Source organism: Stenella coeruleoalba (assembly GCF_951394435.1).
Source record: "Stenella coeruleoalba genome assembly, chromosome: 15".
NCBI lineage: Eukaryota > Metazoa > Chordata > Mammalia > Artiodactyla > Delphinidae > Stenella > Stenella coeruleoalba.
The window spans coordinates 58,659,949-58,687,488 of NC_137161.1; the positions used below are offsets into that span (position 1 = coordinate 58,659,949).

General features: G+C 49.2%; 1 protein-coding gene across 5 annotated transcripts in view; it reads right to left on the reverse strand.

The window, feature by feature from the left end:
- LITAF (lipopolysaccharide induced TNF factor) overlaps nucleotides 1–27,540 on the reverse strand; it is a 112,630-nt gene that overhangs the window by 67,487 nt on the left and 17,603 nt on the right. For 4 of the 5 annotated variants that reach the window (XM_079946010.1, XM_079946011.1, XM_079946008.1 and 1 more), the window contains one exon: nucleotides 11,936–12,400. In XM_079946010.1, the coding sequence (XP_079802136.1) occupies nucleotides 11,936–11,975 (40 nt within the window). In that variant the 5' untranslated portion in view covers nucleotides 11,976–12,400. Of the gene's footprint in view, nucleotides 1–11,935; nucleotides 12,401–13,634; nucleotides 13,651–27,540 lie in introns of those variants that run through there. The other variant, XM_079946012.1, reaches the window with a different exon arrangement.

A 27,540-nucleotide genomic window follows, 5' to 3' on the forward strand; every position in this document is an offset into this window, starting at 1 on the left:
TGCCGCCACAAATTATATCCACTTATGTTGCACCAAGCAACACGCTAAGCCAGTGACACTGTCCTCTAAGCTGACCTTGACCATGGTTTGTGACAGCCGAACATTCCCAGATATACTTATGTATAATATACACCCTCCCCAGCAAATTAAAATTGGCCATTGCTTTGGATGCATGGATGACAGGTGCCATCCCACGAGTAGAAACAGCCATGATAATAACAATCATTGCTGCTCTGGACGTACCCAGCTCGGCTAAGCATCATCTGAGGTTTTATTATTATTTTCCCTGTTTTACATTTGTGGAAGCTGAGGCCCAACATGGTTAAAGTTACCTGCCCACAGCAGGTGGTGGAATAGGGATTAAACAGAAAACGAATGACCAGGCTACAGTTAACTGTGCACTGCATGGGGCGGTGGTGTATCAGTTTCCCGGGGCTGCTGCAACAAATTACCACCAACCTGGCTTAAAACAACAGAAATGTATTCTCTCACAGTTCTGGAAGCCAAAAGTTTGGAATCAAGGTGTTACTGGGGTTTTGCTCCATCTGGAGGCTTTAGGGGTGAATTCTTCTTGCCTCTTCCAGCTTCCAGGGCTCCAGGCACTCCTCGGCATTCGTCTCTGTCCCTCAAATTCCACCCCCCCGCCACCATCTCCTTTCTCTTATAAAGACACCAGTCACTGGATTTAGGGCCCATCCTAAATCCAGGATGATCTCATCTCAAGATCCCTAATTTGATGACATTTGCAAAGACCCTATTTCCAAATAAGGTCCCATTTACAGGTACCGGCGTTAGGATGCGGACATATCTTTTAGGGGGTACTATCACTGCACTACAGGTGAGCAGGAACAAGCCATCAGCTGCCCCGCCTCCACGGGGCTGAGAAAGATGAGGAGGGGGGCTTGCCCAGGGAGAGGAGGAGACGGGCAGGCACAGAGATCAGCAGGGACAGAGAGGCCACCAGGCTTCATTCCCCACTGGAAACCCCGTTTACAGAGGAGGAAGCGGCCAGGGAGGCTGCGAGGCCACACAGGTCCCACTCAGGACAAATAGCTGTCTCTGACCCTGTGATCCCTGGAGCCTCTCTGGACCCTCTGGGCCAGCATCCTGGCGCATGGGGTCCCTTGGACCGGTCTGGGGGAGGCCTCGCCAAGCCAGACCAGGCTGCTGGCCGGAATCCAGGTCCAAGGCAGACGCCGCCCAGGCCCTGCTTTTGGTTCTGCAAATACCACCGGCCCTGCTCCCTCGAGGACGGAGAGTCCGGCCCCTGTCCGCATGACCATGCTGTGCCCTCAGCCCCCACCAGCGGTCGGAGTTTTCCATGCGCCTCCCCGACCCCCAAAAGGCTGAATGCCTAGAATTCTGCAGGAATTCCCACAGCGGCCCCCACCCTCTCTGGGTCCCCAGTGAAGGAAACAAACACCCTTTGTGGCCTGGGGCCGTGGATGGGGGAGGCCCAGGGCAGTCACTGGGGCTGCCATTCCTGGAGGTTTGCTCTTAGACAGGAAAGGATGGCGTCAAAATGGGCCCTATAGATGTTTGCTATGATTATGATATAAACACACAGGTATGTATGAGGCTACGTACCTACACGTAGAGACACACGTAGAGAGACACATGTAACCCCGAATAAAAACTCACATGCAAATAGATACACAGATACATGGGTACCTACGTGCACATACACACAGAGGCACTCACACACACACAAGTACACAGATACACACAATATAAAACTGGATGCACGGCCGCCACACGCAGGCGTGCAAAGTGATGCTCAACACGTACCCACATGCGTGCACACCACCAACCCACACGGGGGACCATCCCAGCCGACCCTGCATCTGTCCCACTTCCTTTTCAGTACTTCCCCTCCCCCAGCCCCACCACTCCATTGCCCAGCTGTGTATAAGACACAGCTGGCCGTGACCACAGGCACCAGAGTCCTTCCTTGACTCTTGAGAGGCGCCTGTGTCATCTCTCAGGTTATGACATGCTGTCACACACAGGCTGGTTTCTGTCTGTCTGACCAGACACCCCACTGCTGGGCCCAGAGTCTGGTTTCAGGACTCTCAGCTGCACAGCCTGGGACCCTTCTCCCCGCCATCTCCCTGCATCCCCCTCTGCTGGGCCCCATTTCCCAAAGTGGGAAACGAAGCCCAGGTCCCAGCAGCCTCTAACCCCACTCCTCTCCCCACTCCTCTCTCTGTCTCTCTCTGTCACACACACACACACACACACACACACACACACACACACACACACACACACACACGGAAAACAGATCACAAACCCAAACTGCAGTAGCTCCCTCCCACCTCCCTCATCCAGATTAAGGATCAGTGTCACCAGGGTGACACCTTTTGCCATCAGTGCCCAACCCCTGACCCTGTAGATTGAAACCTTTTGTCTGTGGGACCACAAAGGGCATTTCTGACCCAGGACTCCAGGCTTTTTACTCTCCCAAGGCCTGTGCTGTGGGCCGGCCCCCAGCATTGCCACACTGGGAAGAGTGGATTCGGGGCAGCAGCGCAAAGACCCTGGGTGTTTCTGGGAGAGGAAGCAGGAGGGCAGGGAAGAGCTAGACAGTGAGGCCATCCAGGCGGGGTCCCCGTCCTCCCTGAGCCTCAATGTCCTCATCTGTAAAGGGGGTAAGAACAGCACCATCTGCACTGGGCGTTGCTTGGGGCTGCCCAGGCTGTGCCCCTCCCCACGCTTGAAGAAATTTCCACCTTCATGGGTCTCAGTGGGAGAAAGCCCTGCTTCCCACTGGGGACCCTGAGGATGGCAGCCTGGCGTTTTGTCAGCCTCCTGGCAGCTAGGATGCGGGCACGTGCCCCTGGCTGGGGCAATCAGTACACAGGTCCCAGAGTGGCACTAGTCCCACTAAGAAATAGGGATGGGAGCTCCACCACAGGGACAGGGTGGCAGGGACACCCACCCCTGGGGCCAGGCCTGCAGCCGTGGGGCAGAACCCCATCTGAAGTTTCCAGGCATGAGTTTGCTGCCCACTTTCTAGACCGTAGTCAGCACTGGGGCTGAGTTCTCCAGTTTTCTTCCTTTTCCAAGAGATTCCTTTCAGCTTACATCAGCCGGGTCTGTGTCTGTTGCTGGCTGCCGGGTCCAGGGCTCATCACAGCCCCCTAAGACTGCTGTGGGGAGTGAGTAGAACAATCCACTGGAGGACTCAGCTCCGTCACCTGCTAGCCGGGCACCTCAGCACACCACACTCCCTCTCTGGGCCTCAGTCTCCTCAGCTGTAAGATGGGCTGATAATAGTTCTCCACCCCATGTGACATAATAAGAAATAGATATTTCGTCTCTGCCCCCAGCTCCTGACACAGAGCTCCTAAAACCCTTGTAATCTCCTGAGTGATAGGAGAGTGTTTTGTTCTAATGAGGTGGCTCTTGGCGGGCACCCGGGGTGAGGGCTGGTCGCCAAAAAGGCCAAACCATGATTAGAAGCTTGGAGCTTTCAGCCTCACCCCCATCCTCAGAGAAGGGAGAAGGGTTGGAGATCGAGTTAATGATCCATCATGCCTACATGATGAAGCCGCGATAAAAATCCCCAAAGTATGGGGCTCAGAGAGCTTCTAGGCTGAACACATCCATGTGCTGGGAGGGTGGTGAACCGCATCTCCATGGGGACAGAAGGTCCTGTGCTCAGGACCCTTCCAGACCTTACCCTGTGTATCTCTTTATCTGGCTGTTCATCTGTATCCTTTATCATATCCTTTCTGATAAGCTGGTAAATGCAAGTGTTCCTGAGTTTTGGGAGCCACTCCACCAAATTATCAAACGTGGGCGGGGGTTGTGAGAACCTCTGACTTTGTGGGCAAGTCAGACAGAAGTAGGGGCGCTCTGGGGAGCTCCTGTGGCTGGCATCTGAAGTGCGGGCAGTCTGCGGGACCGAGCCCTAACCTGTGGTCTGATACCCAACTCCAGGTAGGTAGTGTCAGAATTGAATTGAATTATATGATACCCGGTTGGTGTCTGGAGAATTGGTTGGTGTGGAGGAAAACCCCACATATTTGGTGTCAGAAGTGCTGTGAGTAGACAGCTTTCTTTTATCCTCATGGGGATGGTGTGAGCATTAAATGAGATAATGCAGGAAGAATTTGCCATGGGTAGCATTTGCCTTAACATGGTAACAGCAATGATTTATTTGGTTTTTATGAAATAAGGACCGAGTAGGGGTCCTCAAATTCAGAGAATCTGTAGATCTGGATAGGAAAAAAATTACATTTTTGTTTTCACTAGCCTGTAACTGAAATTTAGTGTCTAACTTCAATTCCTGAGGTAGCAACATCCAGGGACCTGTGACTTTGTCACCAACAAGAATCGCAAGTATTTTTATATCCTATGACTGTCATATATATGACATAGCTGGCTTCTTTTGTAACCTGTGGGGGGTTTTTTTGCATTGAAAAGACTATTCTGAATATTAAACTTAGTTATTAAAATACATGCCAAAAAATACATGCCAAACTGTTTAAAGGGACGGGTACTCATGTTAGCAACTTATTTTGAAATTTATCAAAAAATAAAATAAAATGGCTAGACAGAGTTATAGATGGATGGAGAGATAGAGAGATGGAGGAATGGAGAGATAGAGGGATGGATGCATGGATGGAGAAAGGGATGGAGAGAGGGGTAGAGGGATGGATGGAGAGCGGGATGGAGAGAGGGGTAGAGGGATGGATGGAGAGAGGGACGGAGGGATGAAGGGATGGATGGATGAACAGATGGGTAGAGGGATGGATGGATGGATGGATGGATGGATGAATAGATGAGTAGAGGGATGGAGGGATGAGGGATGGATGGATGGATGGATATAACAACATGCTATCTGGGCATTCACTGCTCAAGTCTTTCAACTTTTCTGTATGTTTGAACATTTTCACAATAAAATGTTGGGGGAAGATTTCTAAGAGAAAAGGATGAAACCGAGAAAGAAAAAGACATTCAAAGCCTGAAGAAAGAAAGAAGACTCATCTTAAAGATCATCTTTATCATTGAGTCCTTATCAAAGTCAGAGTATACAGAGAAGAAAATGAACAAAAGAAGCACTAAAAGCAGACACATAATGCAGGACTTAAGTAACTGTAACATTAAGGGGGGAAGATTAAGTTTTCCCTATAAAGGAAGTTCAATGTCTAGGCTGTATTGCCCATGTGATGCCCACTGGCCACCTGTGGCCACTGAGCAGTTGAAATACAACTGGCCAGATCTGACATGTGCTGTAAAATATACCCTGGGATTTGAAGACTTAGTACCAAAAAAGGAGAATGGAAGATAGCTCTGGAATATTTTAAAATATTGATTACATGTTGAAATGTTAATATTTTGGATATATCAGATTAAATAAAATATATTGTTAAAATTAATTTCCCCTGCTTCTTTTTTTTTTTAATGCAGCTATAAGAAAATTAAGATGACATATGTGGCTAAATTAGTTATATTTCTACTGGGTAAGACTGGTTTAAAGGAAGTGTCCACTGTGAAAATTCTGAGTTTACCAAGCTGCATGCATTTCTCTCATGCTGCTAGAATTCTTCTTCTTTCAATGGTTGACCAGACATGGATACGCCAAGGGAATAATTGTTGCCCTTTGCTTACCTTTGGGGGAGTACCTGCTTTTTCCATTTTTCTTGTGGTCTGTACCTCTGGGAGATACGATGTCAAACTAGTGTTTAAGATATTTGGAAATAAAATAAAATCCTTACAAAATAAAAATATTTTTTAGGACTTCCCTGCTGGCACAGTGGTTAAGAATCTGCCTGCCAACGCAGGGGACACAGGTTCGAGCCCTGGTCTGGGAAGATCCCACATGTCGCGGAGCAACTAAGCCTGTGTGCCACAACTACTGAGCCTGCACTCTAGAGCCCGCGAGCCACAACTACTGAGCCTGCATGCCACAACTACTGAGCCTGTGTGCCACAACTACTGAAGCCCGTGCACCTAGAGCCCGTGCTCTGCATCAAGAGAAGCTACTGCAATGAGAAGGCCGTGCACTGCAAAGAAGGGTAGTCCCTGCTCGCCGCAACTAGAGAAAGCCTGCGTGCAGCAACAAAGACCCAATGCAGCCAAAAATATAAATAAATAAAAACAAAATTTTAAAAATATATATTTTTTAGAAGAAATATCCAGTCTTAAATCAACAGAAATAAATTCAGGTACATCTTTCAGAACAAAACAAAGCATATTTTTGGAAGGGGTGCCTGGACCCCAGAAGGGTCCTCAGTGAATCAGGATGTCCGAGCTGGGTCCCCTGCCCTCCAGCCCTTTGAGAATCATGTGGTTCCTGACCAGGATCTTCCTGTTTTCAGATGATTCTGCCACAAACAGATGGTCATCACAAAAACATGAGGCACCATGTGACAGTGGCCCCTGCCCTGACTGGGGCAGGCACAAGGTTTAGTCCCTCTGGGCCCTGCTCCAGAGTAAGGAGACCTCGGGAGGAATCTGGCCAAAGTGACAGTGGCTCCATCCTCTGGCCAGAGAGTGGCATGGAGCTAAGTCAGGGTCTGAGCACCCTGGGTATTTACCCCAAAGGCAGCTTGGGAGGGGGGATACCTGGGCTCTGGGAGGTGGGGCCAGGCAGGGCCAGCTGTCACTATCATCAGCAACTTATTGCGAGGCATTTCCTGGACTGGGGCTCCTCTTGTACTGCTCACCTCTCCAGGCCTGAGCCTTTCTCTTCCTTATTAACATATTGTAAGCATGTTCCAGGCGCTGTCACCAGACAAACATCATCTCATTTCATCCCTACTCATCCTTGAAGAAGGAGCTATCATCACATTTCCTAATTCACTGGTAAGAAAACTGAAGCACAGAGAGGTTAAGTGACTGGTTGAAAGTCACACAGCTCAGGACCCACAGTCTTGACAACCACTCTGTGCTGCCTCTTTGCGGAAGGGTCAGAAACCCAGGTGCTCCATTCCAATAAACAAATTCCTACTGCTCACCAGCATCTCTACCCAGGAGAGTTGCTTCTCCCCCAGGTGCCCCACATCCTCAGGGCATCACTACCCACCAGTCACCCAGACAGACATAAGTGTCTCTGGCGTCAGGCCCTTTCTCTCCAACCCTTCCCCTCACTATCAACTGTGTGACCTGGGGCAAGTCACTTGACTTCTCTGTGCCTCAGTTTCCCCATCTGTAAAATGGGGATAAAGCTAGGTCTATTTCATAGAATCATCATGAGGTCAAAGTGATTTTTTTTAATTTGTTATTTGTTTGTTTATTTTGGCTGCATCGCACGGCTTGTGGGATCTCAGTTACCCAACAGGGGATTGAACCCGGGCTACGGGTGAAAGCCCAGAATCCTAATCACTAGGCCACCAGGGAACTCCCACAGTGATTTTTAAATTAAGAAACACACACACGCACATGACACTGTAAATCAACTGTACCCCAATAAAAGTTTAAAAAAACCCCAAACCAAAAAACAAACAAAAAACCCCACATTGTAAAGCCAACTATACCCCAATAAAAATTAACCACACACACAAACACAGACACACACACATATTATCATGACACCCGGCACACAGTAAGAGCTCAACACTATTTAACTATCATAATTAGCATCTGCATCCAGAGCTCGGCACAGTGGATGGACACCAGAGACCCCACAGCAGATGTCTGGGAGGCCAGAGATGGTTTCCTGGGAAATGCGATCATGTCCCCCCCCAGCCAGGGGTCCTGTGGTGCTGTCCCCATGAGCCCGAGCATGAAGCATGAGCTCCTCAGGCTGTCTCATGAGTCCCAGCTGATGTCACCTACCCTCTCCTCCCCACAGAGCTCCCTCCAGTGAGCTGCTGCTCCCCTGCCCTCCCACCCCCCAGGCCCTGCACAGGTGGCTCCTTCTCAAGCTTCAGGGCTCAGCCCACATCCATGCCTCTCTGCCCCAGGTCACAGCACATGGCTCTTCTCCCTCTGGGCCCCACAATTTGTCAGTTTGGACCTGCTTGTCTGTTGACTGTCCCCCCACTGGAACGTTGTGCTGTAAGGGCCCGGACCTCGTCAGGTGCTCACAGCTGGATCCCCCCAGCAGGCACACCTGGCAGGTGTGTCAACAAGTGCTTGTGGAATGACCAAATGCTGGAATCAGTGAAGGAACAAATGGGGTCTGGTCCCAACGCTCATTTTGCAGCCTGGGAAGCCAAAGCGGAGATGAGGTGACATCACAGGTCACATACACGGTGGGTGGCAGAACCAGACTGAGGTTATTATTATGAAATATTTCATAAGGACAAGGGGGCACATGCCATGCAGACAGAGCTCTGGATGACTTCCTCTTTGATTTGCCACCAGCCCTGGTGACACAGGCAGCTGAAGGCTCCATGAATCACTACGCTTCATCCCAATCACAGTCACCCCTGTGCCAGTGGAGGGACTGGCTGCGAGGTCTTTTCATTTGATGCTGGGATGGGGGCTCAGGATGCCCCCTCTGGCAGGTCACAAGAACACCCCGTGGGATGGGAAATCACGTCTTAACATCTGAGTCACAGCCAGGGTGCAGAATGGCATCGCCGGTAGGCGTGACTCCATGACATGCATTCCAAACTCATCCCAGCCTGCTTCTCCCCTCCACACAGCTTGGCTGTATTCAAGTCGGCTCACTGGCAAGATGCTGCCATGGAGGAAGGAAGCAAGAGCAGAGAGGACAGAGCTGGTTTGGGGTGGGCAGCCTGGACCCTTGTCCCTTGTGGAGGGAGAGAACCAGGTCATGATACCCAGAAGAGCCAGGCCCACTAGGTGCCTATAGTGCTGAGTCCTCACCTCCACCCTCATGAAATGGGCAGAACTGTCTTATCTCCACAGATGCAGAAACAGGGCTCAGAGAGGTTGAGGGCTCTGCCCAGGGTCACACAGCTGGCCAGAATTACCTCGGGGCTGGAACTCCAGAGCCTTACACGCAGCGTTCCAGCTGATCGCAATCCACACTCCACCACGTGCCAAGTGTTTAGAACACATCACAGCCTTTAGTTTTTTTTACAACAAACCTATGAGCTACGTGCTATTGTTAGCCCTGTTTTACAGAGGAGGAAACTGAGGCTTGGATAAGGGAGGCCATTTGCCCAGAGTCCACAGTCGGGGGCTGACAGGGGTAGGATTTGAACCCAGTGCATCTCCAGGGCGCATGAGCTTCCCTCTGCACCCGACCTCCTCCTTCATCATCGACTCTTGGCTTCCGCACAGTTGGGCAGGAGCAGGCGGGCTGACCCACACTGTGACCTCTGGGCCAAGGACACGGGTCTGTAACCACCTTCCTGCCCCAGGACTGCTCTCCCAGGCCTCCGGCTCTCCTAGCATTTGTGTAACTGGTCATTTTATTCACTTGTATGGCCTCCTGCCTTGGCCCTGCCTGATCCCCCATCCCCAGGAGCCCCTTTGAAAGAGTAAACGGAGCTGGAATGAGGGACTGACGCTGACGGATGGACAGATAGCCAGACAGCCTGGAGGCAGATGAGGACACAGCCGAGGGACCCAGACGGCTACGGTGAGTGTGAGAAAGCAGGTGATATACACGTGAAATGCTGGCGACAGATGTGAGCAAGGCAGATAAAGGAACCTGGGTCACTGCAGAGCAGAACAGAAATAAAAATGCTGATTTATCACCAGCTGGACACGGCCCCCTGGAGGCTAAGTGTGTGACTTTTATTTATTTATTTATTTTTTTTTTTTTTTTAAGTGTGTGACTTTTAAAGAAATACCCTGAAAAATGGGTCTGGCTCAGCCGAGAGCCTTGGAATCCTTTTTTTTTCCTAATAGCTGAGATATGATTCACATACCATACAGTTCACCCATTGAGTGTACATTTCAGTGATTTTTAGTATATTCAGAGTCGTGCAACCATCACCCAGTCCACTTTAGGACATTTTCATCACCTCAGAAAGAAGCCCCGTACGTTTTATTATCACCTCCCTGTTCCTTGTGCCCGCTCCCCATAGCCTTAAGCACCCACTAATCTTTTTGTCTCTATAGATTTGCCTATTCTGGACATCTCCTATGAGTGGAATCATGTACTTTGGGGCCTTTTGTGTCTTTAGCATAATGTTGTCAAGGTTCACCCATGTTGTAGCACGTAGCAGTACTTCATTTCTTGGGGAGGGATAAATTAGGATTAACAGATACATACTACTATATATAAAATAGATAACCAACAAGGACCTACTGTATAGCACAGGGAATTCTATTCAATATTTTGTAATAACCTAAAATGGAAAAGAATCTGAAGAAGAATATAGATATATATAAGTATAACTGGATATATATAGAATATATATAGGTCACTTTGCTGTATACCTAAAACTAACACAAAATTGTAAATCAACTATACTTCAATAAAAAAATAAAAATAAAATACTTCATTCCTTTTTATTGACCAGTAACATTTCGTGGTACAGATACACCACATTTTGTTTATCTACTCATCCGACTGACTGACAGGGTTGTTCCCTCCTTTTGGTATTACGAATAATGCCGCTACGAACCTCCCTGTACAAATTTCTGTGTGTTTCTACTTCTCTTGGGTCCACACCTAGGAGTGGAAGTGCTGGTCATATGGGAAAGAACCTTGGAATCTTCTTCCAGATTTAGAGATCCTCCATAAACACATAGGCAAGAAATTCTACAAATAATCCCAGCACATCTTATGCAGGCTTCCTGCATGCCAGGTCCTGTTCTATATTCACTTGTAGAATCTTCACAGCAATATACTGATGAGACACTAGCATTATCTCAATGGTACAGACAAAGAAACTGAGGGACAGCTCTGCCTGGCTCCTGAGAACCTGCTCTTAACACTAGACCAGAACAAGGTTTGTGATGGGTGAGAATAAGACCAAGGGCACCCGTGAGTCACACCCCAAGGACCTGAAGCAGTGGCTTCCCCTCCCTTCCTGGTGTGACCCCAAGGGACAAGCATCTCCCCCGGGGAGGAGCCCACTGAGGGCCCCCAGGCCTAGCCACACCCCTCCATCCTGGCTGAGATTTTTCAAAGGAGGGGAGGGGGTGGGCTGGGGGAGATCTTTCCTCTGCCATCAGCGAATCTGACCACTTCCCTCTCCCCTCTCCCCCACGTCAGGACAATGGTCAAAAACTCAGTCCAAAAGCATTTAGTGAGCACTTACTACATGCCAGGCACTGTGCTGTGCACAGAAGATGCTGCCAGGAGCAAAACAGACACAACCCCTGGAGCTGACACTCTAGGCGGGAGAAAGACAATACACTGCATAATAATAAATATATACGGCCCCCATAGCAGCGGGTTCCTCCTGGCAACCGATACACGCACCCCTCCTCTGTCGCACAACAAAGGACCCCATTTCCTCCCCACAGGGGATGGGTACAGCAGTGGGGTTCGCCAGGTGCCACGTGACGCACGCACACACTTAAGCAGGGCAAAGGGGCACACGTTGGGTCTGAAACAGGAAAGACATCCTCACACAAGGCGATGAGGCTGAGGGGCCTCTTTAGTTCCTGGTAAGGAAGTGTTCTAGGCCCAAGGCCATTCTATGAGGCCAAGTCCAGGTTAAAAGACTGCACACTCAAGGCCCCTTCTCAGCACAAGGCAATGCAGATCAAACCCAAACATCTACAGCTGGAGGCAAACGCAGAGATGAGCTTAGTCCAGGGTTTCTCAATATCAGCCATACTGACATCTGGGGCTGGAGAACCCTCTGCTGTGGAGGGCTGTCCCATGCACCGCAGGGTGTCGGCAGCATCTCTGCATTCTACCCACTAGATAACGGCAGCGCTCCCCACCCTGCAGCTGCAATAGCCATCCAAGTCTTCGGGGTTACAATCACCACCCCCACCAGTTGAGAACCACTAATCTAGATAAACCGTGTCCGATTACAGATGGGGAAACGGAGGCCGAGAGAGGTTAAAGAATCAGAACAGCTACCACAGACTGGGCACCTACCTGGTGTTGACCCGACGCCAAGGGCTCTAGACGTTATCATCTTGAATCTTCGGCACCATCCTAGGAGGGAGGCGTTACCACCTCCCTTTCACACATGCAGAATCTGAAGCTCAGAGAGGCCAAGGGACTTTCCCCGGGCCACACAGCAGGTGAGTGGCCATCAGAACAGGGCATCCCTGACTTGGGGTCCAAGCAGCCGCCTCCAAGAGCTGAAGGTGAGGTTCATTGAGGGAGTTTTGGTAAACAGGCAACAGCTGCTGGCAAATTCTTTCATTCCATCTGTTGACATGTCTGTCATCAACTGCAAACATCTGTGGGTTTCCACCGGGGTCCGCTTGACTCCTTCCCGTCCCCGTGGTCTGTCAGGCATGCGCAGAATTACAGGTTTCCGAGCTGATGGTCCACCTTTGGCCTGTATTATCCCGGGTCTCAGTGGGCGGGTGGTCCTGGTGAATATGTAACCATCTGTCATAATAAAATCATAAGCTGTCAGAGCTGGATGCAGCCTCAGAACGTACCTGATTCAGCATCTGTGTTCTCCAGGCAGGAACTGGGGGCCCGGGGGTGAGGGGAATACCATGCTCAAGGTTACATAGGGAGCTGGGGCGGGGCCAGAAAGAGGACCAGCTGAGATAGAATGCACATACCATACAATTCACTCTCTCACACGTACAGTTCAATGGCTTTTAGTATATTCCTAGAACTGTGCAACCATTCTCACAATTGAGAACATTCTCATCACCCTTCCCAAAACCATTGGCAATCACCCCACCCCACCCTCATTTTCCTCCCCCAACTCTCCAAGCCCCTGACAACCACTAATTTCTGTCTTTATGGCTTTGCCTATTCTCAATGTTTCATGTAAATGGAATCATACAGTCTCTGGTCTTTGGTGACTAGCTTCTTTCACTTCGCATAATGTTTTCAAGATTCATCCGTGTCTGTAACAGGGCTGCATTCCTCTTTAAGGCTGAATAATATTCCATTGTATGGATAGACCACATTCTATGTGTCTGTTCATCCATTGATGGACATTTCCATTGTTGCCACTAGACTGTTTTCTTGGTAACTTCCATTGATCGAGAGCTTCCTATGTGCCAGCCTGAGCACCTGACTTGCAGACAGATCAAACAGCCCTGGAGGAGGCAAAATTTTTCCCATTTCACAGTCAGGGAAACCAAGGCTCAGAGGAGCCAAGGGACCAGCTCAAGGCTCCAAATCAGAGGTGTTCTCAGAGGCCCCAAACTGGCAGCCTGGGGGCCAACATGAAATGCACTCTGGTTTGGCCTGAAAAGCATTTCATAGTTGCTTGAATTAGCTGCAAACATTTGAAACTTCAGGGTTTTTTGTGTTAAAAGAAAAAAGGATTTCTAGCTTCTCTTGAAAAAAATAATAAAAATTCACAAGATCTAGCCACACAGGGCCTGTCTTTCCCTTTCCAGGAGTTTAGAGACAGCTGCTGAGAGATGTGCTGTCCCCTCAGGACAGGACTGTGCTCTCTCCCATCCCCCGGCCCACCTGCTGGGTTAGGGTGACCCACCATCCAGCTTGCCCAGGACTGTCCCAGTTTTAAAACTGAAGGTACAGGGCCCAGGAAACCCCTCAGTCCTAGGCAAGCGGGATGGCTGGTCACCCTACTGGCCTGGAAGCCCCATCGCCTGCCAACCCTGCCACCCATCACTCCCCCCAAGACCCTTACACTATAAGTCACACATCAGCTTTGGTCCAGCGTCTGGTGTTCTCAGCTATGGTTTTCTTCTACCATTTCTCCCCCTGCCCACATTCTCCAGGCCCCAACTTCTCATGCGTCCTGGGCAAAATGAGAAATATAAAGAGTCTGAATTCCTCATTAACCTGGACTAACTCCATTTCAACTCTTGTCCATTCTGAGATGGAGGCCTTCCTGCTGTGATGAACCTCCTTTCTTCTATGAAACAATAGGGGAGGGGAGATCGTTGGTGAGGTTTTTAATGTCTTCATTAGGTAAAATAAAAAGTTAGCCATCTCATGTCCAACCTCAATTTTTTAAAATAAACTTTAAATTTGAGAATAGTTTTAGATTTAGAGAAAAATTGTGAAAGGAGCACAGAGAATTCCATCTACTCATATCCAACTTCCCCTGTTATTAACATTGATACATTATTATTTACTAAGGTCTGTGCTTTATTCAGATTTCCTTAGTTTTTTTCCTAAAGTCTTTTTTCTGTTCCAGGATCCCATCCAGGACACCACATTACATGTAGGCTCCTCTGGACTGTGACAGTTTCTCAGACTTTCCTGGCTTTTGATTACCTTGACACTTTTCAGGAATATTTATCAAGTCCCTCAACTGGGATTTGTCTGATGGTTTTCTCATGATTAGAATGGGGTTGTGGGGGCTTCCCTGGTGGCACAGTGGTTAAGAATCCACCTGCCAATGCAGGGGACATGGGTTCGAGCCCTGGTCCGGGAAGATTCCACATGCCGCGGAGCAACTAAGCCCGTGCGCCACAACTACTGAGCCTGTGCTCTAGAGCCCGCGAGCCACAACTACTGAGCCCATGTGCCACAACTATTGAAGCCCGCACGCCTACAGCCCGTGATCCGCAACAAGAGAAACCACCGCAATGAGAAGCCCACACACCACAACGAAGAGTAGCTCCCGCTCGCCACAACCAGAGAAAGCCCGTGTGCAGCAACGAAGAACCAACACAGCCAAAAATAAATAAATAAATAAATTTAAAAAAAAAAAAAAAAGAATGGGGTTGTGGGACTTCCCTGGCCGACGGACTTCCCTGGCCGTCCAGCGGTTAAGACTCCACTTCTACTGCAGGGGACACAGGTTGGATCCCTGGTCAGGGAACTCAGATCCCGCATGCCGTGCGGGTTGTGTATTTTGGGAGGAAGACCCCAGAGGTGAAAGGCCATTTTCATCACCATCATATCAAGGGTACGTGCCCTGAAGATGACCTATCATGATTGGTGGTGACCTTGATCACCTGGCTGATCGAGGTAACTAATTTGGAAATCTTTTGTGTGGGAAATTCGTCTCTCCTCCAAATTAAAAAAACTATCTCATATATATATATATATTTTAACTTTCTATCAGCAAAGCCCTAATCCTGGCTTCACCACTGCAGGCTCCAGCTGGCCATATGGGATTTGCCAGAGAGAGACAGAGCCCCCTCTGTGTGCCAGGCCTATGTGGGGTATTTTTATTTCACATAAAAGGGTGCTTTTTGGCAAAATGGGGCTCAGCCTCCCCAATTTACAGAAGAGGCTCAGAGAGGCGAATGGAGCCCCAGGTCACACGCTGTGAGTGGCAGCTGCTGGGTTTGAACCCCCTTCTCACCTCCCTCCCCAGCCACCCCTGAGCTGGCTTGCTAAAGATAACTGCTAGCAGCAGGAAGACACCCAGGCCACGGAGGCGGGGAAATTATACCAGCCTGGATCCTCCGCTCTCAACCCACGGGGTCCCACCCACCCGCACGGAGACATCCCACGGCGCGGACCTTCAGCTGCTGCTGCTCCGGAAACCTGGAGTTAGAAAATGGAAAAGGTCTGGAGATGAACCGCAGGACGCCCCAGCCAGAAGGGCGCCACCTGGCGTCGCCCCTCCCCCAGCACCCTTTATACGGGGCCTGGTGGGCGCCCACCCATTGGGAGAAGCCTGAACATGTCTTTAAGGGAGTCTTGGCTTACTCCCCGGACCACATCCTGAGGCTCATCTTCATCATCCCCCTGCCTCCAGTAACCCGGGGGGCTACTCCTGAAGGAAAGTCTGGGAGTCCTGGACCCCACTCTTGACCTCTAAGGTTCCCCTGGTGCCCTGGGAAATGCAGCTCAGGTTCCCCGGCAGGAGCACTGGACTGGGGGGTCTCCTGAGAGGCTGATCTACCCCTTGGGAAAGCCCTTCCTGCTCTGTGGGCCTGGGGGTTCTCCTCTGTAAACTGGGGGTAAGAGCTGACTCCCCGGGAACTGCCCAGTCCCCTGCTTCCAACCCCGACGCAGCTGGCCCAGCCGCCTCTGACGGGGTCCTCTCGGCCTCCGTGGCGCGTCCCCTGCTCTCTGCCACCCCCTGCAGGTCATGTATGGAAGGGCAACTTGGCTGAAAGCACCCAGAAGGAGACTGAGAACTAGGTTTCTAGACCGGCATTCCTGGGTTCCCATCCCGGCTCTACCACCTGCTAATGGAACCTCAAGTGTGCCACTGAACCCCTCAAAACTTAACCCAATGCTTTGTCATTTATAAAATGCATATAAACAGGTGAGGAGGACATCTACGCATCTCTGTGGTAACATTTGCCCAGGAAATTATTGCCTGCAGCCTTGTCCACTCTGCATCCTCAATGCTGTTGTGTCCACCCACCCACCTCTGCCCGGGCTGGGCCTTCATCCTCTCTCCCGAATCACTGCCTAGACCTTCAAGTGGCCTCCAGTCTCCACTTTAATCCACCCTCCTAACTCCACCCAGGGTTCTCTTTCTAAAACACAGATCTCATGAGTAACTCTCCTGCATGCAATACTCAGTGGTCCTCTATCGATAAAGTCACACCCTTCACAACATTCAAAACCTTTCCCCTCAAAGCTGTCAGAATGGCTATTATCAAAAAGACAAGAGAAAAAAAAAAAGACAAGAGATAACAAGGGCTGGCGAGGATGTGGAGGAAAGCGAACTCTAGTGCATAGCTGGCGGGAATGCAACTTGGCTCAGCCACTATGGAAAACAGTATGGAGTCTCCTCAAAAAATTAAAAATCTAAATACCATATGGTCCAGCAATTCCAGTCCTGGGTATATATCCTAAGGAAATTAAACCACTATCTCGAAAAGATATCTGCATGTTCACTGCAGCGTTACTTAACAGTAGCCAAGACATGGAAACCACTGAAGTGTCCATCGGATGAATGGATAAAGAAAATGTGGTATACATATACAATGGAATAGTACTCAGCTATAAAAAAGAACGAGATCTTGCCATTTGTTACAACATGGATGGATCTTGAGGGCATTATGCTGAGTGAAATAAGTCAAAGAAAGAAAACTACTGTATGATCTCACTTTATAGGTGCCATCTAAAAAAGCTGAATGATACAGAAAACAGATTGGTGATTGCCAGAGGCCAGGGGGGCAGGTAGGACTGGGAGGCATGAAATGGGTGAAGGGGGTCAAAAGGTACAAACTTCCAGTTATAAGATAAATAAGTTCTGGGAATATAACATACAGCATGGTGATTATAGTTAACAATAATGTATTGTATAGTTGAAAGCTGCTAAGAGAGGAGATCTTAAAAGTTCTCATCACAAGAAAAAAAAATGTAACTATGCGAGGCGATGAATGTTAACTAAACTTATTGTGGTGTCATTTTACAATATATACATATATCAAATCATTATGTTGTATGCCTGGAACTAATACAATATTACATGTCAAATGTATCACAAAAAAACCCCAAAAAACAAAAAACCTGTTAGACTGGGGCCTTGTCTTGTCTCTGATCCAATCATTTACCATTTCTTTTTCCATCCTGGGCTCCTGCATATGAATCCACTGGCACCCTCTGCACCCCCTCACCCTATGGTGATTCCCAAATCTGGGCCTTTGCATGTGCTATTCCTGCTGCTGGAAGACATTGCCTGTATCTCTGTCCACTATTTGTCATTCAGGATACAGCTCAAATGTCCCCACTGCTGAAAAGCCTTCTTTCCTTCCCACTCCCTGCCCTGCCCTGCCCAGAGAAGAGTGGGTCCCTCCTTTGACTTGTCCTTCAGGCATCTGCTCGGGATCCACCTCGTCCAGGAAGCCATCCCTGACCACCCCATACCCCCAAGGTCTTGAGTTGGGATAGTGTGCCTTTGGTCTGTCTGACCTTGGGTACTGAGCGCTGTGAGGTCAGGGGCTGTGTCTGAGTACTCGGGCATCCCTGACCCAACCACGGCTCGGCATGGAGGAAGAAGTCAGTTGGGGTTTGGTGGATGGGTGAATAAATAAATGAATGAATGAACGAAAGAATTTGGACAAGCAAGTTAGAACTGGTGATCACAGGAAGGGTTCTTGAGTGCTACTTGGAGGACCCCTTGGCTTCATGGGAGGTAGAAAAGGCTTTGCTCTGACAGAGATCATGGCTCCTTTGACCCCATCTAAGCCTGTTTCTCCACAGGCAAACTTGGGAAAATATTAAGCCATTGCCCAGGTGGTTATAAGGATTGACTGGGATCACACTGCTATTGGTTTATAGCCTGGAACCCGAAAGCCTTATGTCAAAGCTCACGGGACCTTTAGGTGTTTAGGCTTCATGATGGGATTCTAGGAGGGAGTGTCCAGGACACACAGTGCCCAAAGTCTCCAGTGCCCACCCTCCACCCCTTCCACCCACCACTGGGCCCTCTGTGCCTAATACTGGCCACCAGTCTGCTCTTCCAGCTGAGCCCCAGGCAGGCTTTTCCAGGGTCTGGGCTTTAGCCTCTCTCGGCCCCTCAGTCTCTGCAATCCTCCCTGCATCCCAGCTCCCCCGGGACATCCATCAGCGTCTGGCCAGCTGCTGTCCAGAGCAGCCACTTCCGACCGGCCCCCCCATCCATCACCGCAGCCCAGGGGACTTCAGCCCAGCTGCAGCCATCAGCCCCAGCACCCACCCCGGGGCTGGGGTTCCCGGCAGCCTCTCTGCTTAACCCCAATTCTGGAAATGGACAGCAGCTGGGTGGGGGCGGGTAGGGAAGACCCTCCACTCCAGCTGTTAGGAGGGGACACCCCTACAGCTGACCTGCTGACAGAGGCCTTTTGCAGGCCACCCAGTCAAAGGGAATAGGAGCCTGATTTTCACAGCATCAATGACAGCTGACCTCTATTGAGTGTTTACTGTGTGGTCCGATCCTCCGCCAAGCATATTCCCTGCCTCTGCTAATTCAATTGTCAAAACAAAACAAAACAAAGACAACCCATGAGGGGGAACTTCCCTGGCAGTCCAGTGGTTAAGACATTGCCTTCTAATGCAGGGGGTGCGGGTTCGACCCCTGGTCGGGGAGCTAAGATCCCACATGTCTCGCAGCCAAAAACCCAAAACATAAAACAGAAGCAATACTGTAACAAATTCGATAAAGACTTTAAAAACGGTCCACATCAAACAAACAAACAAACAAAAACAACCCATGAGGTTGGTTCTGTTATCATCCCATTTCATAGGTGGGGAGACAGAGGTTCAGAGAGATGCTGTGACTTGCCCACAGTCACGCGGCGGGGAAGTGCCACAGCTGGGATTCAGACCCAGACTGAACGATTCTGGAATCCACGCTCCTTCTACCCTACACAGATGCCTGAGTGGAAGTACATGGAAGACAGAGGGAAATAAGGACCAGGGTGGAGGGGAAAGAGGGATTCCTGCTCAGAGAGGCATTCCTTGGGAGCTTTGAGAGATGGGCAAGATGTGGGTGGGCAGAGGACTGATGGGGATGTGTGCTTAGCAGGGGAGCACCTTGAGCAAAGGCATGGAGGTGGGAGCCTGAACCACCATCAGTGCAAAAGAGCGAGAGTCAGCGAGATACACAAGACACACACACAGTGTGAGGCTCGTAGGTGATGTGGATGTGTGTGAATGACTGCATTGGTTAGTGATTGTGACTGTGTGTGTGTGTGTGTGTGTGTGTGTGTGTGTGTGGTGTAAAATTTTGAAAGGCTTTGAAATGGGCAAAAAAGATGACTGGTGTCTTGCCTAGTGCACCCTTCTGGGTTATCTTGGCCTTTCATCATCTTCAAGGTATTTCACACGATGTAGAAAAGCGACTGTAATGCAAATTATTCTCCTCCATAGAAATGCAAATTACTCGCATCCGGTAGAGACACAATTGATTTCTGCCCTGGCACACTGACCAGTTTTGCACCTATTTGTAAGTTCATTTCAGCACTCCTAATTGCCTGCGTTTGTGTGTGCGTGCGCTTTTTAATCCTCCTTTGAATTGGCTGTAACATCTTACTAGTTCCCTCATAAATTCATGAGTCAAATAAAATCTTTGACATATGTTCAAAGATTTTATATTTGTATGAGAGTCCTGAGTTTCCTTTCTTAAAAATATGTTCCTTTACCAGGGCCTATGTGCCTGCCTGCTCAGGGGCTGCAAAGCCTGCACACCCCCTGCCCCCTGCCCTGGTGCCCCTCAGCTGGCCTGTCCAGCTGACCACAGACAGTATGCCCCCCTGTGGGATGCCCAGACCAATCATGGTTCTTGTGACATTAGTCAGCACTTACTACATGCCCAGCACTGGACTGAGCAAATTAAATGTCTGAGATCGATTCTTTCTCCCAACACTGCTGTGAGGCAGGTGGTCTCATCACCCCCATTTGACAGATGGGGAAACTGAGGATCAGAGAGGTGAAAAAGTCAGCTAGAGAGAAAATGCCAAGGCCAGGATTTGAACCTCAGCCATCTGACTCCCGTGCCCATGGGTTCCTCCACTATCTACAAGTGAGTGGGTTTCTCTAGCTGCTCCAGCTCAGAGAAGGTAGGAACAAGGGCTCCCAAAGGCCAAGCCCCAGGCCTCCCACAGAGCAGTAGGGGAGGCTGTTCTTCAGTGGGGAGCACCTACTATGTGCCAGGCCCCAGCCAGGCACTTCACATGCACACTCCCACAGTGTCCTCACCAGAGTGAGGCAGGTCCTGCCTCATCCCCATTGGACAGAGGAGGAAACAGGCTCAGAGAGGTTAAGCAACTTGTCCAAGGTCACAAAGCAGAGCTGGGATTTGAACCCAGGTCAGTGTGTCTCCCAAGCCTGGTGCAGGTTCAGTCTGCCTTCCCCTGGTCTGCAGGGGGATCACTTATCCCAGCTGGGGTTCAGAGGGGACTGCAGTCAGCAGTGGTGGACATTGGTCCCCTCCCCGACCTGCTTCCTGCCTGGGAGATACAGACAGTCCCTTCAGAAGGAGCTGGAGTTCGGAGTGCCAGGTGTGCCAGACCCACCCTGCCCCCTTGTCCAAGAACGGTCTGGGGCCTCCCAATCAGATGAGACTGGGGCTTCGCTGCTGTCTGCATGCTCCTCCATGCCTCAGCCTCAGTTCCCACACCCGGAATCCTGCTCCCGCCACCGTGCACAAGGCCTAGCTCACTTGTTAAACCACATAGCACAAGGTTAAAAGGGGCCCGCCGGTGCTTCCTGTCTCAGTAAGTGGCACCTCCACCCACACACGAGCACAGCTGTTATGCATGCCCATAGCACCGTGAACTCCTGGGTAACATGTATCACAGTTATGACTGAAAATCCCACGAGGTCCTCTCAGTTTCGCTGTGAACCTGAAACTGCTTCAAAAAATTAAAGTCTTAAGAGACAGTTTTTTTTTTTTAATCCCATGAGAGTATCTACAAATCTGTCCCCAAAATACAAATCCATGTATGCACAAGGTTTTGTTGTTGCCATTGCAGCACTAATAGTATCAGCAAAGACTGGAAACCATACCAACATGTACCAAGAGGAAACTGGTTGAATAAAATGGACATCCACAGAAGAGAGCGCTACACAGCTGTGAAAAGGAACAAAGATGCTCTTTTTTTTTTTTTTTTTTTTTTTACGGTACGCGGGCCTCTCACTGTTGTGGCCTCTCCCGTTGCGGAGCACAGGCTCCTGATGCGCAGGCTCAGCGGCCATGGTTCACGGGCCCAGCCGCTCCGCGGTATGTGGGATCTTCCCGGACTGGGGCACGAACCCGTGTCCCCTGCATCAGCAGGCGGACTCTCAACCACTGCGCCACCAGGGAAGCCCCCCAAAGATGCTGTCTTAATCCTGCACTGGAGTGATCTCCAGGATGTATGATTAAGTGAAAAAAGCAAAAATAGAATCCAAGGAGCAGAACTGTATATGCAAAGTATTCTATCTTCTGAATATGTGTGGGGTGTGTATACATGTGCTTATATTTTCAAAAAGAAACAATGGAAAGATAAAGCAGAAGCTAACAAAAGTTGTTACCTATGTGGAGAGAGGTAATTAGCCAAAGGGAAAGATGTGGAAGCTGGATTTCACTGAGTGTATCTGGTTTTAGAGTAGTTTGTAAATGCAAACTTACAAAACTGTAAAGCCAAGACAAAAAAAGCAATCCCTTAAAATAAAAATACCCAACAGAAATGAGTAAACCTGACTAAATGTCAACTTGGCAAACACACTAAGAAGGATTATTGGAAGTGACTTTAAAACAGCATTTTGATTGTACATCCCTAATGGGCTTTAACCTAAGGACCACAGAATCACAAAGAAACAGAAGCACAACGAAATCTTCAACAGCGCTCAGTTATCTTACAGGTAGTGATTATATCGGTATTATTAGGTTGAAACTGTCTGCTTTATAATATAGGATAAAGAAGATAAGAAATTGGATTAATATTGTTAGGAACAAAGATTTTCTGTGTAAAAATAAAAAAAGAGATACATAAAATCAAATAAGTTAACTGAAAACCTTGTAACCTTAAATGTGAATGATAATTATCATTGCCTCCAGCTTTAAGCCTAGATGCAGTGATAACCCAGTGGCAATGAACATCCCTAATGTCTAGATTGTGATTCCTAACTCCCATTTATTGCCAAAAGGAACAGGGCTCCTCTGAGAAACAGCTGAGTCCAGGTAGAAAATGCATGAGATGAATCTGGGACATGTCATCCATAAATCAAGAAAACTGTCAAAGACTACAGAGGTCATGTCGAAAAGAAGCAGGGTGCAGGGGGAAGAGACTCCCATTTACTTGTGCTGCGTACAGTTCTAAGCACTTTACAAGTATTAACTCACCCTTAGGAAAATTACTTAACATCATTTAATCCTCACAATAAGCTTGTTATGAGATTTGTATGATTATGCTCGTTTTACAGATGAGCAAACTGAGTCCCAGACGATGAAGGAAATTGCCTAAGATCACGCAGCAGTTAGACGGCTGAGTGAGAATTTGAATCCATGCCCTTAGCCATCTTCTAAGCTGTGTCTTCATTAATGCAGGATGATTAGCATCGAAGTAGAAAAGGAAAATAAAGAAAATGGCCCAAGGCTTGGTACAGGCCAGTCTGGGGATTGTTTAGAACCACAGAGAGTACCCCCAGTCCCTCCTTGTTGGGCCACCTGTGCCAGGGTGCTCAGAGGCTGACCCCAGTGGGGATCAAGGACCAGTTGTGATGTGCTCGGCCCCATACCCTGGTCAGCTGCAGACCACGCTCCCATAATGCTCAGCCTCCCTACAGCCACTCCTCACATCCTCCTGACTCTCTTGGGGCCACGTGGGCTCTCTTCCTCAAGACCACCACTTCAGAGCAGCTCACCATTTACTTCCTCACAATGCCCAGCCAGGTGGGAATGGGCATTCCCATTGCTCAGATGGGGAAACTAAGGCTCGGAGAGGTATTGAGCTTTCCGAGCTCATGGCGCTTGGGAAGAGGCTGATTCTGGCATCCGTGCCCTTGTCCCACCCTCTCTCTTTCCTCTGTTGGTTCGTTCTCTCTGGAAGGCTGAGCATGGGGTGCTGGTGGTCCATGCTGAGGAGTGAGTTACCCTCATTTTGGTGTGTGTCATCTCCCCAGCTTCGGCTGGGAGCTTGGAGGCGGGGTCTGCGTACATGAGCTTGAGGCAAGAAGGCTGCTTTCCCCAAAGAGAAAGGAGCCTGCCATCCAAAGCACCCTGGACATCTCCTGCCCTCCGTGTCCATACAGCCACTGCACCCAACCAGTCCTACCTGCAGAACACGCCTGGAATCTGTTCCCTCTTCACCTAAAGCCACCACCCTGGCCCAGGCCACCATCAGCTCTCACCTGGACTGTGGAAGCCTCCCACCCAGCCCACCCCCCCCCCCCCCCCCCCGCTTCCTCCCTCATATCCTCCAATCCACTGCAAGAGAGAAAGGGCAGATTCCAGACGTGTTTTGAAGGTGGGATTGACAGCATTTGTGACAAATGGGAAAATGAATATATTTCGTTTCTGCCATCATCAATGTGCCTCCCTTTTCTACCTAGGCCTGATTTTATTTCTTTTTAGGTAACCAGTAAGGTGGAAATACCAGGCTCTCCACAAGGCCTGGAGGCTGGGCCAAGCCCCCACCATTCCCTGCCCGCTCTACCCCCCAGCCCAGCCCTCCACTTTCTGCTGAAGGCTGTTTAAGAGGCAGCAAATCAATGCTTAGGAGCAAGGATCTCACACTCTCTGCAGCGACTAAAAGGCAAGGAAGTAAAAGAGAGAATCGTTATAGCTTACAAGGGATTTAAGAGAAATACCAGCCAAATGCAATGTACAGACTTTGTCTCTTGATTTGAACCATTAAACACATTTAGAAAACAAACGGGGTCGGGTGGGAAGATGGGATTTGAGAGGATATTACAGAACCATGAACTTCTTGTAGGTGTGATGTGAAAGTGGTGATTAAAAGAAAATGTAGTTATTTCAGAAAGCTCACATCACAGAGATACATTCTGAAGAATTTATGAATGAAATGCTTAGATGATATGATTTGTGATGGAAGAATCCAGCGGGGAAATGGGTGGGGGCAGAGCTGCAACCAGATGATTTAGAGGAAGGTGCACCTTTCTCAAAAGATATGGAGGCTCCTTAAAAAACTAAAACTAGAGCTACCATATGATCCTGCAATGCCACTCCTGGCCGAAAGTCATAATTTGAAAAGATACATGCACCCCTATGTTCACTGCAGCACTATTCACAATAGCCAAGACATGGAAGCAACCTAAACGTCCACTGACAGATGAATGGATAAAGATGTGGTACATTTATAAGATGGAATACTACTCAGCCATGAAAAAGAATGAAATATGCCATTTGCAGCAACATGGATGGACCTAGAGATTATTATACTAAGTTAAGTAAGTCAGACAGAGAAAGACAAATATATGATATTGCTTATATGTGGAATCTAAATAAATTTGATACAAATGAACTTATATACAAAACAGGAATAAACCCACAGACAAAGAATACAAACTTATGGTTACCAAAGGGGAAAGGGGTCGGGGGGAGAGATAAATTAAAAGTTTGGGATTAACACATACACACTACTACATATAAAATAAATAAACAAGGACCTATTGTGTAGCACAGGGAACTACATTCAGTATTTTGTAATAACCTATAAGGGAAAAGAATCTGAAAAAAATAGATATATATGTAGGTATAACTGAATTACTTTGCTGTACACCTGGAACTAACACAACATTGTAAATCAAATATACTTCAATTAAAAAATAATTAGATATATACAACACTATGTATAAAATAGATAACTAATGAGAACCTACTGTATAGCACAGGGAACTCTACTCAATGATCTGGGAAGGAAATCCAAAAAAGGGGATATGTATACGTATAACTGATTCAATTTACTGTACAGCAGAAACTAACACAACACTGTAAAGCAACTATGTTCCAATAAAAATCTTTCTAAAAATCATTAGAAAAAGATATACTTCACATGATTCCAGTAGAAGCATGGTGTCTAGAACTAGAGCAGCCTGTGGTTTACCGATGCTGAACATGGGGGGAGCACTCTTGGGCTGGGGACACTTATTGATTAAACTCTTATCCTGTTTACTCTTGTCTAAATCAGGGACGGATGTGAGGATATTGGAGCTAGACTGTGGAGTTCAAACCTTGCTCTGACACTTCTTTGCGTGTGACCTTGGCCAGGCACAGTGCCACTGTGTGCCTCAGTTTCCCCATCTGTCAAGGGGGGTGTAATAACGTCTGCCTGACAGAATTGTGGTGAGAGTCACAGGAGTTAACCAGCATGTCACCAGCACTAAAGAAACGTTAGCTCTGATTATTGCTATCAGGTAATACTTGAGTGTTCCCATGATTTTTTTTTCACATTTCATTTGTCTGAGCCGATCTGGACCCCCTGGGGAAGACACAGAACACCTGGCTTTGTTGTTCTTGTTTTAAATAGATATACTGAGCTATAATTCACATACCATGCAATTCCCCCACTTAAAGAGTAAAGTTCAGTGGGTTTTTCTTGTGTCATCCATCACCATAATCGGTTTTAGAACGTTGCCCCCAAAGAGGCCACTGCTTCAAGGAAGGGGTGGGGTAGTGACTCTGAGCCCCCTGTGACTTCTCTTCTAGCAGAAGGGGTGGGCTGTGGGGACCACCACCTCCCCACAGCTCCTCTGGGGTGGGAGCAGCCAGCCCGTCCTGCAGTGTTCTTTAGGGACACCAGGGACCAGCCAGCCGGCCTGGGCTCCAGACCCACTGCATTTACTGCAATCATGCGAAGTACCTCTTTAGAGAAAGGTGACTGCAGACCTCCGTGTGGCTCTCTCTAGGTCGATGATAACCTGCCACAATTTAATTTCCTCCTTTTTTCTCAGGAGGGAGGGAGAGAGAACCGCTAGCCAGATATGCTGGGTGTTAAAGGTGCAACAAGGCCCGTCAAGGGGCATTTAATGACCGGCCCCTGGAAAAGGGGGGCAGCCAAGGGATCAGAATGGCTCTGGGGTGTCTGGCCCAGCAACTGGGGAGCTGGTGGCGACATTTACCGAATGAAGGGAGGCAAGCAGGAAAGGGGGGGAAGAATCTGGATCTCCCACCATCACGAAACTCTCACGAGGCTTGAATAGGATTTGACAAACCTTCCAGATGAGACTGAGCTGGGCTCAAATCTTGGCTCCTGCCTTCGGGCCACATGGCCTGGGGCAAGTCACACTGCATCTGGTCTCCTGGTCTGTAAAATGGGCTGTAAAACCTGAAGGGTTCGTGTGAGGGGCCAGGTCAGAGCACGCCCAGCATGAGGCATGGCTCACGGTAGGAGGTCCATGCACAGTGGCCTTGACAATGATGGGTCTTAGTTCCCCTCCCTAGCTGCACATCTTGGGGAAATTCCAGCCCAGGGAGTACCTGTAATGGGGGTGAAGGAAGCAGAGGGGCTAGAAAGGGCTAAAATAGGGAACTACGGGTAAGGGGGTTTCCAGGCTGAGCAAGAAGGGAGATTCTGGTAGGTCAGGGGCATGGAGCCCATCACCCCTGCCTGAAACCCGCCAGGCCTCCCCAGTGCCATGCTCACAAGTGCCGTCCAGGACTGGTCCACCCCTCGGTCCCCTTCTCCCACCACTTCTTTTCCTCCCAGACGCCCTGGCCTCTTTGGTCCCCCTTCAAGCCTTTGCCTTGACTGTTCTCCCCACTCCCCCGCCAAACAATGCATTGCCATGACTGTCTTCTTTGCATCCTCAGATGAGGCATCACCCTGACCCCCTCTCTCACGTAGCCCCCACCCCAACCTCCCCGAGTCTCTATCACATCACTGGTTAGAGCATTTATCTGTTTCTGAAGTTATATTGCATGATGTATTTATCAATGTGTTTTCATGCTCCTGGCCTCCCCCTCTAGACTGTCAGGCCCCTGCGGGCAGGGATCTTGTCTCCTTTTTCACGTTCTCTCCCCAGAACTTGGCATGTGCATCCTGAGTGGTCTAACGGACATTCCCAGGGGTGGGGCTGCGCTGAGCCTGGGTGGGGGCTTCCTGGGAGGAGACCTCTAGGAGCCCTTGATCCCCAAGGAAGGGAATGAGCCTCTGGCTCTCAGCCAGCAAGGCAGGCAAGGCTCCAGCGCAGAGATGGTCACTCAGCAGCTCCAGGGCAGGGCGGGGCTCAAAGGAGGTAGAAGACTC